The sequence below is a fragment of the Rhizomucor pusillus genome (genome assembly GCF_041956525.1).
Source record: "Rhizomucor pusillus strain CBS 183.67 unplaced genomic scaffold VTP01scaffold_6, whole genome shotgun sequence".
NCBI lineage: Eukaryota > Fungi > Mucoromycota > Mucoromycetes > Mucorales > Lichtheimiaceae > Rhizomucor > Rhizomucor pusillus.
Window position 1 is genome coordinate 113,366 of NW_027192148.1, and position 13,762 is coordinate 127,127.

The following is a 13,762-nucleotide window of genomic DNA, read 5'->3' on the forward strand; positions in this document are numbered from 1 at the left end:
TTCGGATCTGTTGGCTTTCTCGGTTTCTTTTATGAGGCGCGCGGCCTTGTCTTTACAACTTCCTAGTTTTCCTTCCGATTTCTCACCGCAGAGCATCGGTAGTACACGCTGATCTTGAAGACCAAATATTTCCCTTTTGCATATGACATCCATGCCAACGATTGCTGAATGCTTCTTTTGCCTACAGAGTTATCAGTCTACGATCTGAATGTTATAACTTCTCCATGTATATCAATTTGACGACGCGATGATGGATCGACGACGGACTGAATATATAATACACAGGTGGCTATGCGTATCCAAGGAGATCCAATGACTATAGGATTTTCCCAGCCAAGTATCACTACACATAAATCGTGGTATCTGAAATTTTTGCCAGCATATACCGGATCTTTAGGTGCAGTGTATGCATCAGCATGCAAGAGTCCGTTCGTCGATCAGTCTTGCCCTCCTCCATCGGATTCTATGTATGTGCGCCTCCGCTTACAGTATTATTAGTATAACCGCAGCAGTATCTTGTACAGTATAAATAGCCCCCATTTCGCTCGAATAAACAGTAGAATCGGTTCGCTCTTCTTCCTTTATTTCTTTTTAGCAATTGTATCACTAGTTGACCTTGCTGAGCAACAGGAACGAGCCTCTCGTGCTATTCGCTGCCTCGCCGGCAATCATAGTGGAAACAGTGAGCAGACAACAAATTTCCACGTAAGAAGAAATAGAAAGAGGACAGACAATTAGCTTGCGACAAAAGTCTCGTTAGTCTGCAGATGTGTACGCCGCAAAATTTGCGTATTCGTCGGCGTATGCGTGCTTTGTCTTGCAATGTATATGTATTTTCGCGCTTCAAAAGGGGCAAATATTGAACGCTGCAAGCGATCGATCTTGTGGAGGCGACGATCCTTCATATTTACCTCTTTCATTCTTCACTGCATATTGACATTAACGTAAATATGTGTTTTATAGTACGATCAAAAATTCTTGCGATACGTCATGTCCAATTAACAGCAAACCAGGAAAGAAAAGGGGGGGTTGAATATTTTGACCGGTTTATGCAACTTGCCACGTTTTTTTTATGGAACGTCCAGAAAAAGTAAAGCTTCATTTCTCAGCATGGCATGTTGTTGTTGGATGGAAATTATATAGAATTCTATTTTTGACTGGCATATGGCAAGCTTTTCTTCTTTGCCGAGGTGGAGCGATGCACATGCAGTCATCCAGCAGCAGAGAAGATGATGCGGTGTAGATCACGACGAGGTTCTTGTCGTTCTTCTCAGCTTGTGCGCAGCAGCAGCCAACTAGTTGTCCGGAAATGGGACGTGCTTAGCCTTACCCCGGGTCGTCGGCCAGGGGTTGCCCGGGTGGGAAACCACCATTCCAAGCAGCAGTATAGATAACCTTTTTAGAAAGTAAATCGCATATGCCGTGTTTTCATGCACACGTGCAACTGCATAAAGCAAGATCTGGGTGGCAAGGAGTGGAAACGTGGATAGTGCTCAAAATACAGCTGTGCTGTGAGAGATTTATTGTGTCCACTAACCAAATCCATCGTTTGCCCCATTCTTTCCTTTTAAAAGGGGTGGAACGGGTGCACAAGGATTTTTTTCTTCTTCTTCCTCTTTATCCGATCGTTCTTCATCTTTTCTCTCTCTTTTGCATTTCTCTCATCTTCTAGCACCGTATCCGCTCGTCGCTTCAGCATTCATATATACATAACATGTCGACAACAACAACCATCATGAACGATAACTACCTGTGCTCTATCCAGGACGGCGACCGTGTGCTGGAAGAAGCTGTACATTACTTGTCTGCTGCGTGCATCGCACAATGGCTGCAAAAGAGCCCAACCGCCAAGGCTACGCTCGTCCTGGTTGACGGCGATACCATCGATGTGCCTGTCTATACTCTTCGTCGAAGAAACGCCGTCGTGGCCGATTTGCCTGACGCACCTGCTTCTACCATCCTCGCATAATACCCACCCCCTATTTTTTCATCCATCCTCGTCGCAAAGCATGATCGTTTTTTTTCCTGTCTTTTGTATATCTGTCACATTGTTGCACCAAACGACCTTGTTCATTTTAGATTGTGTTACACTTTTCATTCGACCGACCGCACACTTTATACACACACACACCTGCATTAAACTTATATTTCATACAGCGGCTCTACTTAAACACTCTTCTTAATTTGTCCGTCCCTAAAGCAAAGTGACGATAGTTGGTCATTTTCATCATGTGCTTAACCGTCCGAGCCGTTCGTTTGAGCTATTTCTGCTGTTGATATTATAAGAGAGTGTATGTAAAGTTTTATTTTCTTAGCAGCGACTTTAGCAATAATATTAACAAGCTGAGTGCAAGTCGTCGGCAGGAAAAACGTGCTTGATCCCTTGTTCCGACACAATATTCAATTGATAACATCAATTACTACCATTACCTTATCGATTATCGATCCAGAGTCCTTGTCCATGATGCACAGAGTATCTACACGCATCAATAGTCATCTGAGCAGCTCAAATAGCTGCAAGTGTTGGCGGCTCGAAACGATGCTTACTGGTTCCCTTTGCAAGATAGCAGAGCATTTACTTTGCGTCGGGCAATGTGGATTATTTATTATTGAGCATGATGCCTAGATTCCAAAAATGATCGATATGATGCTGCTGGATAACAAGAAATTCAGGACACATATGAGATCCACTGCCTTTTGGTCACTGGCACTTAATAGCAGTAAAGGTCTCGTCGCAAGATGTTTTCTTCAGAGATAAGGTTCTCTAGTGGAAAAGAGAGAGAGACTTTTCATGCTTTCATGCTTATTCTACAAGTGACATCTGGACTACTCTTTGCTAATGTGTATTGATTAGCAGCATCCATTACATTTCATCGAACGTTGCAAATTATATCGAGCTACACTCGTTTAAGAGTCTACCGTTGTATAAAGTTGGTAAAGAGACAGACGTTGTGTCCCTGACTTTTAAAATGACCAGCCATCCAGCCAGCCAGCGGACAAGGAACGGAGAACAGCAGGGACGATCAGAGTCAGTCAGAGAGCGCCCGCCCTGCCACTTGGTCTCTTTTTTGTTTCTGCACCCGATTCCCGCGAAATGAAGCTCTCTTCTGTAGGCGCAGCTCTGCTGTGGGCTGCATCTGGCGCATTCGCCGCGCAGGAGTATTGCAACCCTGGTTTCAAACCCAAGGCCGATGTCGACTATGTTCTTGATCTTTCGAAACTGAATCGGTAAGGCGCGCCGATCGCAAAGCCCGTGTGCATAGAAAGAAGAAAGAACTACTGCTGACACTACGTGGCCCACGATAATAGAAAATTCACGGTTACCCACAAAGAAGAAACGCCGCCGACAATGACGATAACAGAGTTGGATATCAACATTTGCCAAGAGCTGACGCGCCCAGACAATACGCAGGATGAGGATTATTGTCCCAACGGTGCCGTAAGTTGCGATTTCGATTTATCTATGGGATCGAAACATGCTAACGGCAATGTGACTAGTATATTTGTCGCCGAGTAATCAACGATAAGCACGGGGATCAGCGAGTCTTGCAAGTTCAGAGCATTGCCGGCGATATTGGAGAGGATAAATTGAACCCTGTCTTCAGCGCTCCCGAATCAGAGCAGGATTTAACAAAGAGCAAGTAGTCCAATTATGGATCTAGAAGATATCTGTGGGACCAAACGTGCGCTAACTATTACGCTGCTGCTGGGAATAGATGGCATCCAGTTCTCCCTCGTGCTTAACGGCGGCAAAGTAAACTACCAGCCTCAATCAGCCCACATCACCCTCGAGTGCGATTCAAGCCAGAATGTCAACGTATGTTTGTGAAAGAGAAGGAAACAAGAAAAATGATAGTTTAACGTGAGCTATTCGCGCAGGAGGATCCAAAGGAACCGACCGTGATCTCGTACCAAAACAATGTGTTGTCCCTAAACTGGAAAACGGTCCACGCGTGTGCGTAAGTATTTAATACGGCGCGAGCGAGCATAATAGATACTGGGCTAAAATCGATGTGAAACAAAGCACCAAGCCTGGCGAGCAACCACCGCCTAACAATGGCAACGGCGGCGATAACAATCAAGGAGGCGACAACGGTGGAGGCGGCATGTCTGGAGCCGGTATCTTTTTCACAATGTGAGTGCAAGAGAGAGGGATCGAACCGAAAAGACTCGAGTTAATGACCCCTTTACGCTAGCGTGGGTGTTTTGGCAGCATTGTATTTCCTCGGCGGCGCGTTCTACAATTACAAGGTGTACAACGCTCGTGGATTGGACTTGATACCTCATCGCGGTAAGAATGTATATCGACAAGCGCGCCAGAGTTGATAGTGACTTTGCAGTAGACTTCTGGCTCGATTTACCGTACCTCATCAAGGACCTTATATCGCATGTCATCGATTCTATCATGTCTCACCGACGTGGCAGTGGAGGCTACGTGGCTGTCTAGTAGATAAAAAATTGCCAGCATGAAGAATAGATCAGACTATATTCCCCCACCCCACACATCCATAACACAACACAAAAACCAATAGCAACTTTATATTCTATAATTTCCTATTGCTCTGCAAAAAACTATCAAAAAATGAACGACAGATGAAAAGAAATCAGGTTATGTAACAACTGTGAAAATTAAAAAAGGGACAAATCAAGCAGAAAAAGTCAAATGAACATGTGAGTGAGCGAATGAGTGAGTGACTGATTGTACGGACAGGAACGTGTGTGTATAGGTGACAGGAAGAGACAGAAGGAGGAAAATAAAGGTGTTTAGCAAGCGCGTACGGGTACCAACCGTCGTCTAGGTGACGAAGAAGAAGCTGACGCTGCTGGTGCTGCTGCTTCAGCTGATTTTGGACACACGCGCTTGAGATATTCTTCTTTCTGTCGCTCCAGCGCGACGACCCAGTCGACGAAGGACGCGCACATCTTGCTGAGAGCAGGGATGACTTTGCTCGGGCAAGAATGCGAGCAAATTGAAGTGCAACGTGAAGGGCGGGATTGACTTTGTTGGTCCGCGTTGTCCTCTTCTACTTGGATAATTAAAGACTCTAGCTCGCGTTGCTGCTGCTGCTCGTTGACATCTTTGTTCTCTGCTCTTTCGGTGAGGACCGCGTTCAAGCTGTGGAGGATATCTGTATCATTCTTCTCGGCCGCGGACGTTTTGCTAACGTATTCGATCGGTAGAGGTCGATGAGTAGATGGTGTCGATGATAGTGGTGAAGGTAACAGCGAAGAAGAAGATGAATTGCTTGTGGAAGCATCCAGTAACTCCTGGGCGCTCATGGAGAAAGTGTGGTCGATGACAATGGACATAAGCGCAGGAGCAAGCAGTGGATAGCGCTGGAAGACCTGACGGGGCAGTGCAAAAGCACTGTGCTCTTTGCCTTGCAGGATGCGTGACCAGTCCCACTGGGGCGTCGCTGCAGTCGATACCAGCCAAGTCATGTCAATGCCGTTTGCGTAACCATCAGAAGAAGATGGTGATGTCTCGAAATCTGGCGGTGTGTGGTAACTGCTGGACCCTGAAATGGCAGCTGCCTGTTGGTGTTCTCTTCCTTCCGTTGATTCCTGCGTAGTCGTCGTCGTTGTTGTTACAAGCATATCGGCGGTGGCTGCATTCGCTTCACATGGAATATCTTGAGTACCAAGTACAAGGTCCAAACGCAACTTGTCATTCTCCTTTTGCAATTGGGAAATGACAGCGCGGCAGTTATCCAGCTCTGCTTTCAACTGCTGGTTCTCGACTTTGAGATCTTCCACTTGCTCTTCCAAGGTGGTCACATACTCTAAATTGGTATGTATATCAGCAAACTGATAACGTCTATATGTTCAATCCCTTATATTAGACCTTTTCGCCTGTTTCTAAAGTTTCTCGCTGAGATCTTGTTTCGCAGCTGTCGGCGCTCCTTGGACGTCATCTTTTGCAGCTGCTCCTCTGTAACATTGTAGTTGGGTGACGCTGATATGCGGAAATCGAGGCGGCCTGACATTGGCATCGTATTGGGCTTTTTGCGGTTGCTGCCAGCGGATTTAGTTGTCGTCGTCGTCGACATCTGCTGCTGCTGCCTTTGTTCCTCGGATGGATTGGCAACGCTGAATTCGTCAGAGGATGACTCGGGTGGCGTGAGAGCGTTGGGATTAATGGATAGGCTACTGTTTCCATACAGCTCGGTGTCATTTGTCAACAGGAACTGGAAAAGCTGGTCTTCTTGTGTGTATGAAAAGTCCAGTCCTCCAAACTGTTGTTCGTTGTCGCTTGGTTGCTGTGGCCGCTGCGCCTCGTTTTCCTCAAGTGCTGGTAGCCACGAAACGATTGGAAAGTCATTGCTCGACATTGTCTGTCAAAAAAAAAAAAAAAAACTTGGCAGTGGAAGGAAGCAAGAAGAAAATGACAAAGCCAGTTATTTGTTTCTTGTTCCGCTCTGCGGCCCCACTCTCAGCAGTGGGTTGATCTTCTTTAGCAGCGTCGCACAAGCTTACGGAATGTATATGGCTCAAGCCTTTCTGCTATGAAACCCAACAAAGCCGAGATCCATCAGATCTTTGTAAAGTATTAACAGGAAATCAACATGCAATCACCTTGTAAGATATCGCTGTACAGTATAACTACAAAACTACATTTAGGTCCCAAGGATCCATCTGAGAACAATTATCGGACGACCTGGCCTGGCAACAACCATTGTATCCTTATTTGGAAGGATGAGAAGTCCTTCTATTTATGGTAACTGCTGCATGCGCCTCCAGTGATGGACCAAGGTTTTGTTTTTCTGTCATGAATCTAGAAAGGGACCACGTTAAAAATAAAAGAGCTGCTGAGTATTCGATGGTTCCGATTCATTCCAACTACTATTCTATTTAGCATCGTCATTCAAGTAAACATAATTTATTCAAGGTGACCGCGTTTGGAAACGGGTGACGCCGATTTGCACCGGGGATCATTACAATCATATGCAAAAGATATATCTGTCGATACCGGAGACCATAGTGAAAGAAAGCCTCGGCTTGCAAAAGAGAGCAGTGGAGAGATGTTCGTCAACATCAGAGCATGTGACGGAAGAAATATTTACCCTTTGGACTCTTCTGTCTGCAATGATAGGAGAAGCGGGAGCTGTTTCCCGAGAGTGAGCCATTAACCCGCGAATTTATCTTTGCATTGTACTGGAACAAGCAGGCCATCTTGGATATCCAGTATGTGACGCGGATAGTCGTCGTCGCAGCAAGCTCAGTTCCGAGGGCAGCTTGACCAGACGTCATGTGGACAAGGAGCATCCGGTCGACACTAAGTTTCCAGCTCATTGGAGTCAAGCGCGAGCTACGTGTTCGGCACCACGAGCAGTTCGATCTGACAAGGCGGCATTTGCCTTGTCGTCCAAGAACGTGTAGCGCTGGCTCTTGGTCTTCATCTGATCGATGTATGTGTATCCCGGCCGAGAAGCCAGGGGTTCGACCTGCATTCCCTTCAAGACATTGGTAGCAAAATATTCGCTGCTGGATTCGAGTAATGCGCTGACAATGTTGCGCACAATCTCAAGGCCGACAACTTCACTGGCGCGGAAAATCATGCTGTTCAAAGTGTCGTTGACGTATTGCACTCGCGGGTTAATGGACACTACGCTGGTGTGGATCACACGAGCGGATTCTGCGAGGATGTTGAACGCTGGGTTGCTGAGCATGCGCCTCGACACCGACGGTGCCGGAAGACGTCGAGAAACTTGACATCAAGTTACTTTTGATACTCCTGGATGGTCAATGCATAGAGCAGGCTATATCTTTCCGCTTTGTGTTGGCCTGGTTCCACTTACAGCCTGGCCAGATGAGAGGTTGCACCAAGACCGCCAAGTTTATGCGAGCCAATCAACAGTTGCCTCTTGAGAATGACAGGCTTACCAGACTCGGTGACGGATGCAAGGAACATATGCCTATGTTGACGATGCGTCGTCAAATCAGACTCTCGTGGGAAGTTACTGCTGAGAGGGGCAAATTCGCTTGATTATCAAGGGAGCTGATTCGAGCGTTGCTGTTATGCGCATCGTCGGCGTAGTTGTCATTGTTGCCCGAGACGAAGTCGTCGCGTCGTCGTATTTACTGCGCGCCGTTCGCATTTGCTCCAAAGCAGTCTACCTTCCTGAACTGAGGAGATTGTCGGGCTTGCTTCTAGTGTCTTCTCGTACGGTTTACATTTGAATGGGTCACGTTTAATGACGTGCTTCCTCATTGCCATCTGCTCCATTGGTTTGGATTGTACAGGTACGTCACTCCAAATGGCGACTCTTTAAAGATCTATCGAAATGTTGGCTTTGTTCCCCTCTGTGGGAGGTTTCCATAGAACTAGGCAGCTAGCTTGTCGCACTGATCAGCATAAGAGTAAAACAAGCTAAAGAATTACGTTCTCCTTTCCGGTTTCTTCATATGATTACAATGACTCAACATAGAAAAAGGGACAAAGAATCAGGCAGCCTGTGATATTTTATTACTGCAAAGTATTACGTAGTCAGTGGCGCCACATAGTTGTTTGCAAAGTCAATTAATCCATTAAGTAATCCATCATCTTGACGCGGCTCCTTGATGAATACAGCCGGCTGCCCCAACGGAGCATCCACAGATTTGTAGCTACCATCAGGTTCAAAGTACTTGCCTGACCAGATATGTCTCCAGGAATGTGCAGAGTCTCTTGGGAAATAGACCTTGACAAATGCTGTAGATGGTGACAAATTGGGAGCAACGAGTAGATCGCCCCCAAAGAAAAACTGCTGGTAAATAATTTCCTGCACTGTGGAGTCTTCTGGATAGTACATGACTGGATGTCGCATCAAAGGCCATCCTTTTTCGTATGCTTCTTGCATAAGTCGTTTGCGATATGGAGCTAGGCAGACATATAGCTTTGTCATCCGAGCAAATTGCTCGTACGTTTCTGCAAGTTGTGAGCACTAGCTCTCAAAGCATCCAGGTATTCAATTTCATATGTTACCTTCATCGTTGTAGAATTGTGCGTTACGTTCAGGCAATATACCTATCGGTTGTCAAAATGTTAAATCTGTAAGAGATGTATAATGAAGCGTGGTGACAGACCTTCGTTTGTTCGAAACACTGCTGTGAAAGCAGCCAGCTCCATCCATCGGAATAATAGCTCTCTAGAGCGGACCATGCTAGCTCCAGGCAGTATACCCTCGATAGTGCTGTATCCACCAATATCTGAATGCGTCAGGGAAAAGCCTGAAAATCCTCCTGATAACATAGCTGCTAGCTAAACATGTAACAAGGCACGTTTAGTATGAGGAACAGACTAGATCCTACCAAAATTAAATATACCTACCGCGCTTTTGATGCCATTGTGAGCGTCCCAAGATACATCTTGGTTCCCGGTACAAAAGACAGATGCATACTTTGGGGACTGCAGAAATCCAGTCCGGAATATGCAAAGTGGCATTTCGCGTTCTTCTGCAATCTCTTCAGCTATTTCTCGATGTAACTGCGCCCAATCTTCGGCATACTTGTTGTGGTATGTCTCGGTGGGCGTCTGCCCTGAGCAAAGAGTCACTTGGCCAGATCGATACGGTAATCCTTCGGCCATGTCGGCCACCAGTCCCGATACTCCATCGTCGTAAATTTGTCCTTTCAAAGCTTGCTTGAACCACGCACGAGCATCTTCATTTGTGAGGTCCAATAAACCGGCGAGGATTCCCTGATTATTGAAGGTTGCAACCGCTCGATCTATGTATTTAACCAGATATCCAGCATCCAGGGCCTCCCGGTACAGGTTTCGTCGACCGTTAAGATTATCCACCAGATAGGGCGTCATATACGTCAAGACTCGGACGTTGCTATCTTCGCGTAATTGATGGACAAAGTTTCCCCAGCTCGGATAAAGTTGACTGTCGCTCTCCCAGGTCCACGATACGCGCTTCCATGCTACCTTGCTGGTGATTTGCTGTAGTCGTTGTCCACTCCAGTCAGGCAGCCACACAGCCGCCAAGGGTGTCTCGTGACGTATCAGCTGCTCCAAGATCCGCTGAACCTTGTTGCTGCCTCCTTGAATACAAGCAATGGCACCCTGCATAACCCAGTCTGGAAGCGGTTTCATTCTACCGCAGTAATCAGTGTATTCTTGTATAAGATCCAGAATTGAGTCACGGTCAATTATTCGCCCTGCATAGATGATAAAATGAGGTGATTAATTGCAAGTTTCGCTATCTTTTGACTTGCTCTGCAGCTCACCTGCAATGTCGTCTGCATCAATGCGTATGATAACCCTGTCAGGCTCGGTGAGGTTGAAGCTGCAATATTGTGCATTTTCAAGGAACATTGACCGTTTATCGCTAGTGATATAGTGTGGCACGGATATGTATGATGCAAAATCAGACTCGGTGCCGCCAATGTAACTCTCGACAAAGCTGTATGCGGCATTTAACATGGAGGATGTCTATGCATCACTCAGTTACATCCTCATCGATTTGCAAACGCATAGCTACGACTTACCGGCACTCGTCCGCGTTCCCTTCAAAGTTAAGGTTACTACAATCCAGTCAAAAAGAAACATGATGAAGAACATATAACTACTCACCTTACAAGGATAGGCACTTTCTGACCCTTTACACTGCCGTGCGAGAATTGCTCTCCAAATCCATAAAAGTGCTCCTCCTTTCGGCTCTCAAACATCAGCAAAAGTCGCCTGTACCCGACCATGTTTGCATCCCTCCTGGTGATACATGCCGCAAGGCGTAGCTGATGCGGTGAAACTTCCTCGAGGCTAAACTCGTAATCCATGTGTGTTGGTTTTACAATCCTCGCACCCAACCCTCCGTAAATGATGACCTTGTTGTCTTGCTTTTCCACATGCGTCACCGTCTGGAGAAGCGTTGGATGATCGTCACGTTCGGCAATCTTGAATACACCGCATTCGCCTTTATCTGCCACAATCTCGTCGACACCGGCACTGGATGATAGAAAAGGCAAGTTGTGCAAGGCTAAAAGTGATGCATCTTGTTAGGTTCCGTGCACACAAGCTGCCAATGTATATCATGCAATTACATTTCCAGATAACTCGCCCCTTTTCATTTCTTATAAATAGCGCCAACTTTTCGGCATCGAGCTGTATACGGAAATGACCCGTCGAATATTCTCGGTCAGCGACTGCGTTCCCAATGGAGATGCGAGGTTCCACGTAAGCATCCAGAGGGGCGAGCCCGACAGACTTGATAAAGGATTGAAACATGAAAGCAAAGAGGTAGAAAGAGTTGACGAGGGAGGAGGGGAAAAGAAGAAACATGGGCCATTGCTGAGTAGCGCTTTGTGTCGGAACGCAAACTGCATGATTGATTGATGTCACGAAATGGAACAGGTAATTGTTTATTGCGATAGGTGAAGGAAAACATGAGCTTTTCATGGGGTCAATACAAAGTAAGGCATAAAGCCTGAACAAAAGCTAAGAGGGAGGAAGGAGAGTGATAATTCTATTGCTTTCCAGTAGCCTTCTTCAATTCATCGATATCCTTTTTCAAAGATTCGGTCACCTCCTTCTGCGCTTCGAGAGCCTCTCGAAGTTGCTTGATTTTCTCGGCATCCTGGAAACAACAGTTTATTAGGTGCTGCTGATGACTTTTAACCAACAGGCATTAAAAACTTACGTGCAGGCGTGCCCATTGGTTCTCGACGGCTTTTTCCTTGTCAGAGAAGCTACCCTTGGAGCTAACGGTGGCGCCTTCGCTACCGGTTTCAGAGCTGTACATGCGGATGAAGGAACGGCGGGGAACGCGTTGAGCAGTGCGAGTAGCGAGTCTTGAGAGCATACTAGTTTAAAACGTGAAAATGGAAACAAGGAAAAGAAGCCAAGCAAGGAGATCACGCGTTTTTAAACTGGAAGCTGTGCGCTTGGCTGAGTTTTAACAATCGCCGAGTTTCGTCATGCTTCCTCCATTTTTGGGTGTAACCAATCGACTGCTGTGAGCGCCGCGCCGAGCTGCTTGACAACAGACTGTCAGCATGATCATTTTAAAAAGATAAATCATCATAAGCTAGAATCCACTCTAAACATAGATAATCCATATAAATAAAGGAAAGCAGGTGGAAACGCGTGCGTATTTCGGACGCCAAGGATGCCTACCTTCGGAGGAGCATTAGAGTCATCCTACTTCGAAATGAATCGTGCGTTTTCGGAGAGTTGCAATTGACCGCGAATTCTAATTGCACACTAGCTAAAAGATATTTGGCCACATACTGGACCTTTCCAAGGAGTGGCCCTTTAATCATTGGATAAGTTTTGGAGACGAAAACGCTTTGTCTCTTCCTAACGATCTCCTGGTGATAAGCAGCAGCAATAAGACTTGCTATGATAATATCGTGTACCAAAGATGATTAATCCTATCATATCACTTAAATTTACTGACGGGTATGTGCTAATGATGATGCAAGTTGGATCCAAATTATTCTCTGTTCTATTGCGGTCGTTGAAAGTAGCAAAGCGCTCGTCATGAACGAAAGCATCCGCTAGTTTAATTTCTGGATGTCCCTAGATCCCCAGTCTTTCTGAAGAGAAACTTTTGTTCAGTAACATTGTCTGCTCTACAAGATGCTATCGCCATCGGCGTATTGATTACAGAGTAACAAGAACCGATATGCTATCTTATTAATTACCATCAATATTCTTGGAAATAATCTGAAAACAAAGATGATTAAAGAGAATTGCATTGATAGAGTACCCTTTTTAGACTTAAACATAGACAGCCAAGTATGTATAAATAGTAACATCCATCAAGGACGCACGCTGTATATTTCTGGCTAGCCAGTTACAGTTTTCCAAAGAGTTCTTTCATTAGCTTTTTCTCTCAGATCTTTTTCCAAACAAAGATATTTTTTTCCGTCTCAACGTACTTATAGTCGTTATTACACTTTTTGAGGATGGATATCAAAGCTGGTGAAAGATATCACTATCCAATATGTGCAATCTGACTTGCGGTTTAACGCATTGCCTATTTCTGAGCAACTCGGACTGCGGCAACGACACATAGGCACTTCTTAAACTTGAGCTAGAAGAATTCTACTTTTCCGAACGAGCAAAACGAGCAGAACGAGCAGAACGAAGAGCATACTGTATTTATTCATCACAAATGTTGCGGTCGTGGGACTTTCTCTAGACTTAGCAAGGTCAACTAGTGACACAGTTGCTAATTGGAGAGGAAGAGAAATGAATAAAGGCTGGGATAACGCAGAATGGCGTGAAATTGGTTCTATCGTTTATTGGTCAAGATGTGAAGGATATATATATCTTCTAGTTAATTCGTAATATCACAGATATGTCGTAAGTGTCAATGCTTGGATGGAAGCTTGCTGTTAATGTCAACTATATCTCTTCATGCTGGCTGTTTCGTGCAGGTAATGCCGCGCAAAAGATCCATAACGCGAATTAACTTTGTTCGCTCTTCTTATTTGGTGGGTATTCTAACCGACCGGATTTCTTCATACATGTACTTCCCATCTTTATCAAAGGATGTCTGTGGCAGGGCGATGCTGGTCCTCACGCACTGTATGCCAAAAATCTTCATCTTTCTCATTGTGGCAAAGCTGGCGTTTGAATATGTATTTGGAATTCCTTGTAGCAGACCCATGGAGCTATGGATTTGCTTCGCTGTGTCGTCCAACATATGTTGCAAGATTTCTGTTTGTTGGTTACTCGACGCTTCTATAACAAGATATTCTTCTCCATATATATCATAACCCAAGCCGTCGACGTATCTGAGAGCTGACGATGTCCATAAGCTTACATTCATAT

The 13,762-nt window shown here is 45.5% G+C and overlaps 7 protein-coding genes across 7 annotated transcripts; 2 read left to right on the plus strand and 5 right to left on the minus strand.

Annotated features, from left to right (window-relative positions):
• Positions 1–1,714: 1,714 nt before the first annotated feature.
• Positions 1,715–1,969, plus strand: VTP01DRAFT_8925 (uncharacterized protein; the record flags this gene model as incomplete). Its single annotated transcript, XM_069388100.1, has 1 exon — positions 1,715–1,969. One exon carries the CDS (start codon positions 1,715–1,717, stop codon positions 1,967–1,969), a length of 255 nt encoding a protein of 84 aa, XP_069240431.1.
• A 1,125-nt stretch (positions 1,970–3,094) lies between these two features.
• On the plus strand, positions 3,095–4,447 carry VTP01DRAFT_8926 (uncharacterized protein; the record flags this gene model as incomplete). Its single annotated transcript, XM_069388101.1, has 8 exons — positions 3,095–3,228; positions 3,310–3,439; positions 3,499–3,637; positions 3,717–3,817; positions 3,880–3,959; positions 4,025–4,135; positions 4,197–4,291; positions 4,344–4,447. 8 exons carry the CDS (start codon positions 3,095–3,097, stop codon positions 4,445–4,447), a joined length of 894 nt encoding a protein of 297 aa, XP_069240432.1.
• Positions 4,448–4,764: 317 nt separating this feature from the next.
• VTP01DRAFT_8927 (uncharacterized protein) lies at positions 4,765–6,332 on the minus strand (the record flags this gene model as incomplete). Its single annotated transcript, XM_069388102.1, has 2 exons — positions 4,765–5,783; positions 5,846–6,332. 2 exons carry the CDS (start codon positions 6,330–6,332, stop codon positions 4,765–4,767), a joined length of 1,506 nt encoding a protein of 501 aa, XP_069240433.1.
• Positions 6,333–7,035: 703 nt separating this feature from the next.
• VTP01DRAFT_8928 (uncharacterized protein) lies at positions 7,036–7,251 on the minus strand (the record flags this gene model as incomplete). The annotated part of the gene is made up of 1 exon (XM_069388103.1): positions 7,036–7,251. The coding sequence occupies one exon, from the start codon at positions 7,249–7,251 to the stop codon at positions 7,036–7,038; it is 216 nt and encodes a 71-aa protein (XP_069240434.1).
• A 47-nt stretch (positions 7,252–7,298) lies between these two features.
• VTP01DRAFT_8929 (uncharacterized protein) lies at positions 7,299–7,670 on the minus strand (the record flags this gene model as incomplete). Its single annotated transcript, XM_069388104.1, has 1 exon — positions 7,299–7,670. The coding sequence occupies one exon, from the start codon at positions 7,668–7,670 to the stop codon at positions 7,299–7,301; it is 372 nt and encodes a 123-aa protein (XP_069240435.1).
• An 810-nt stretch (positions 7,671–8,480) lies between these two features.
• On the minus strand, positions 8,481–11,209 carry VTP01DRAFT_8930 (uncharacterized protein; the record flags this gene model as incomplete). The annotated part of the gene is made up of 8 exons (XM_069388106.1): positions 8,481–8,908; positions 8,966–9,007; positions 9,067–9,241; positions 9,311–10,143; positions 10,213–10,417; positions 10,474–10,492; positions 10,559–10,961; positions 11,026–11,209. The coding sequence occupies 8 exons, from the start codon at positions 11,207–11,209 to the stop codon at positions 8,481–8,483; spliced, it is 2,289 nt and encodes a 762-aa protein (XP_069240436.1).
• Positions 11,210–11,447: 238 nt separating this feature from the next.
• Positions 11,448–11,783, minus strand: VTP01DRAFT_8931 (uncharacterized protein; the record flags this gene model as incomplete). The annotated part of the gene is made up of 2 exons (XM_069388107.1): positions 11,448–11,558; positions 11,622–11,783. 2 exons carry the CDS (start codon positions 11,781–11,783, stop codon positions 11,448–11,450), a joined length of 273 nt encoding a protein of 90 aa, XP_069240437.1.
• Positions 11,784–13,762: the final 1,979 nt, after the last annotated feature.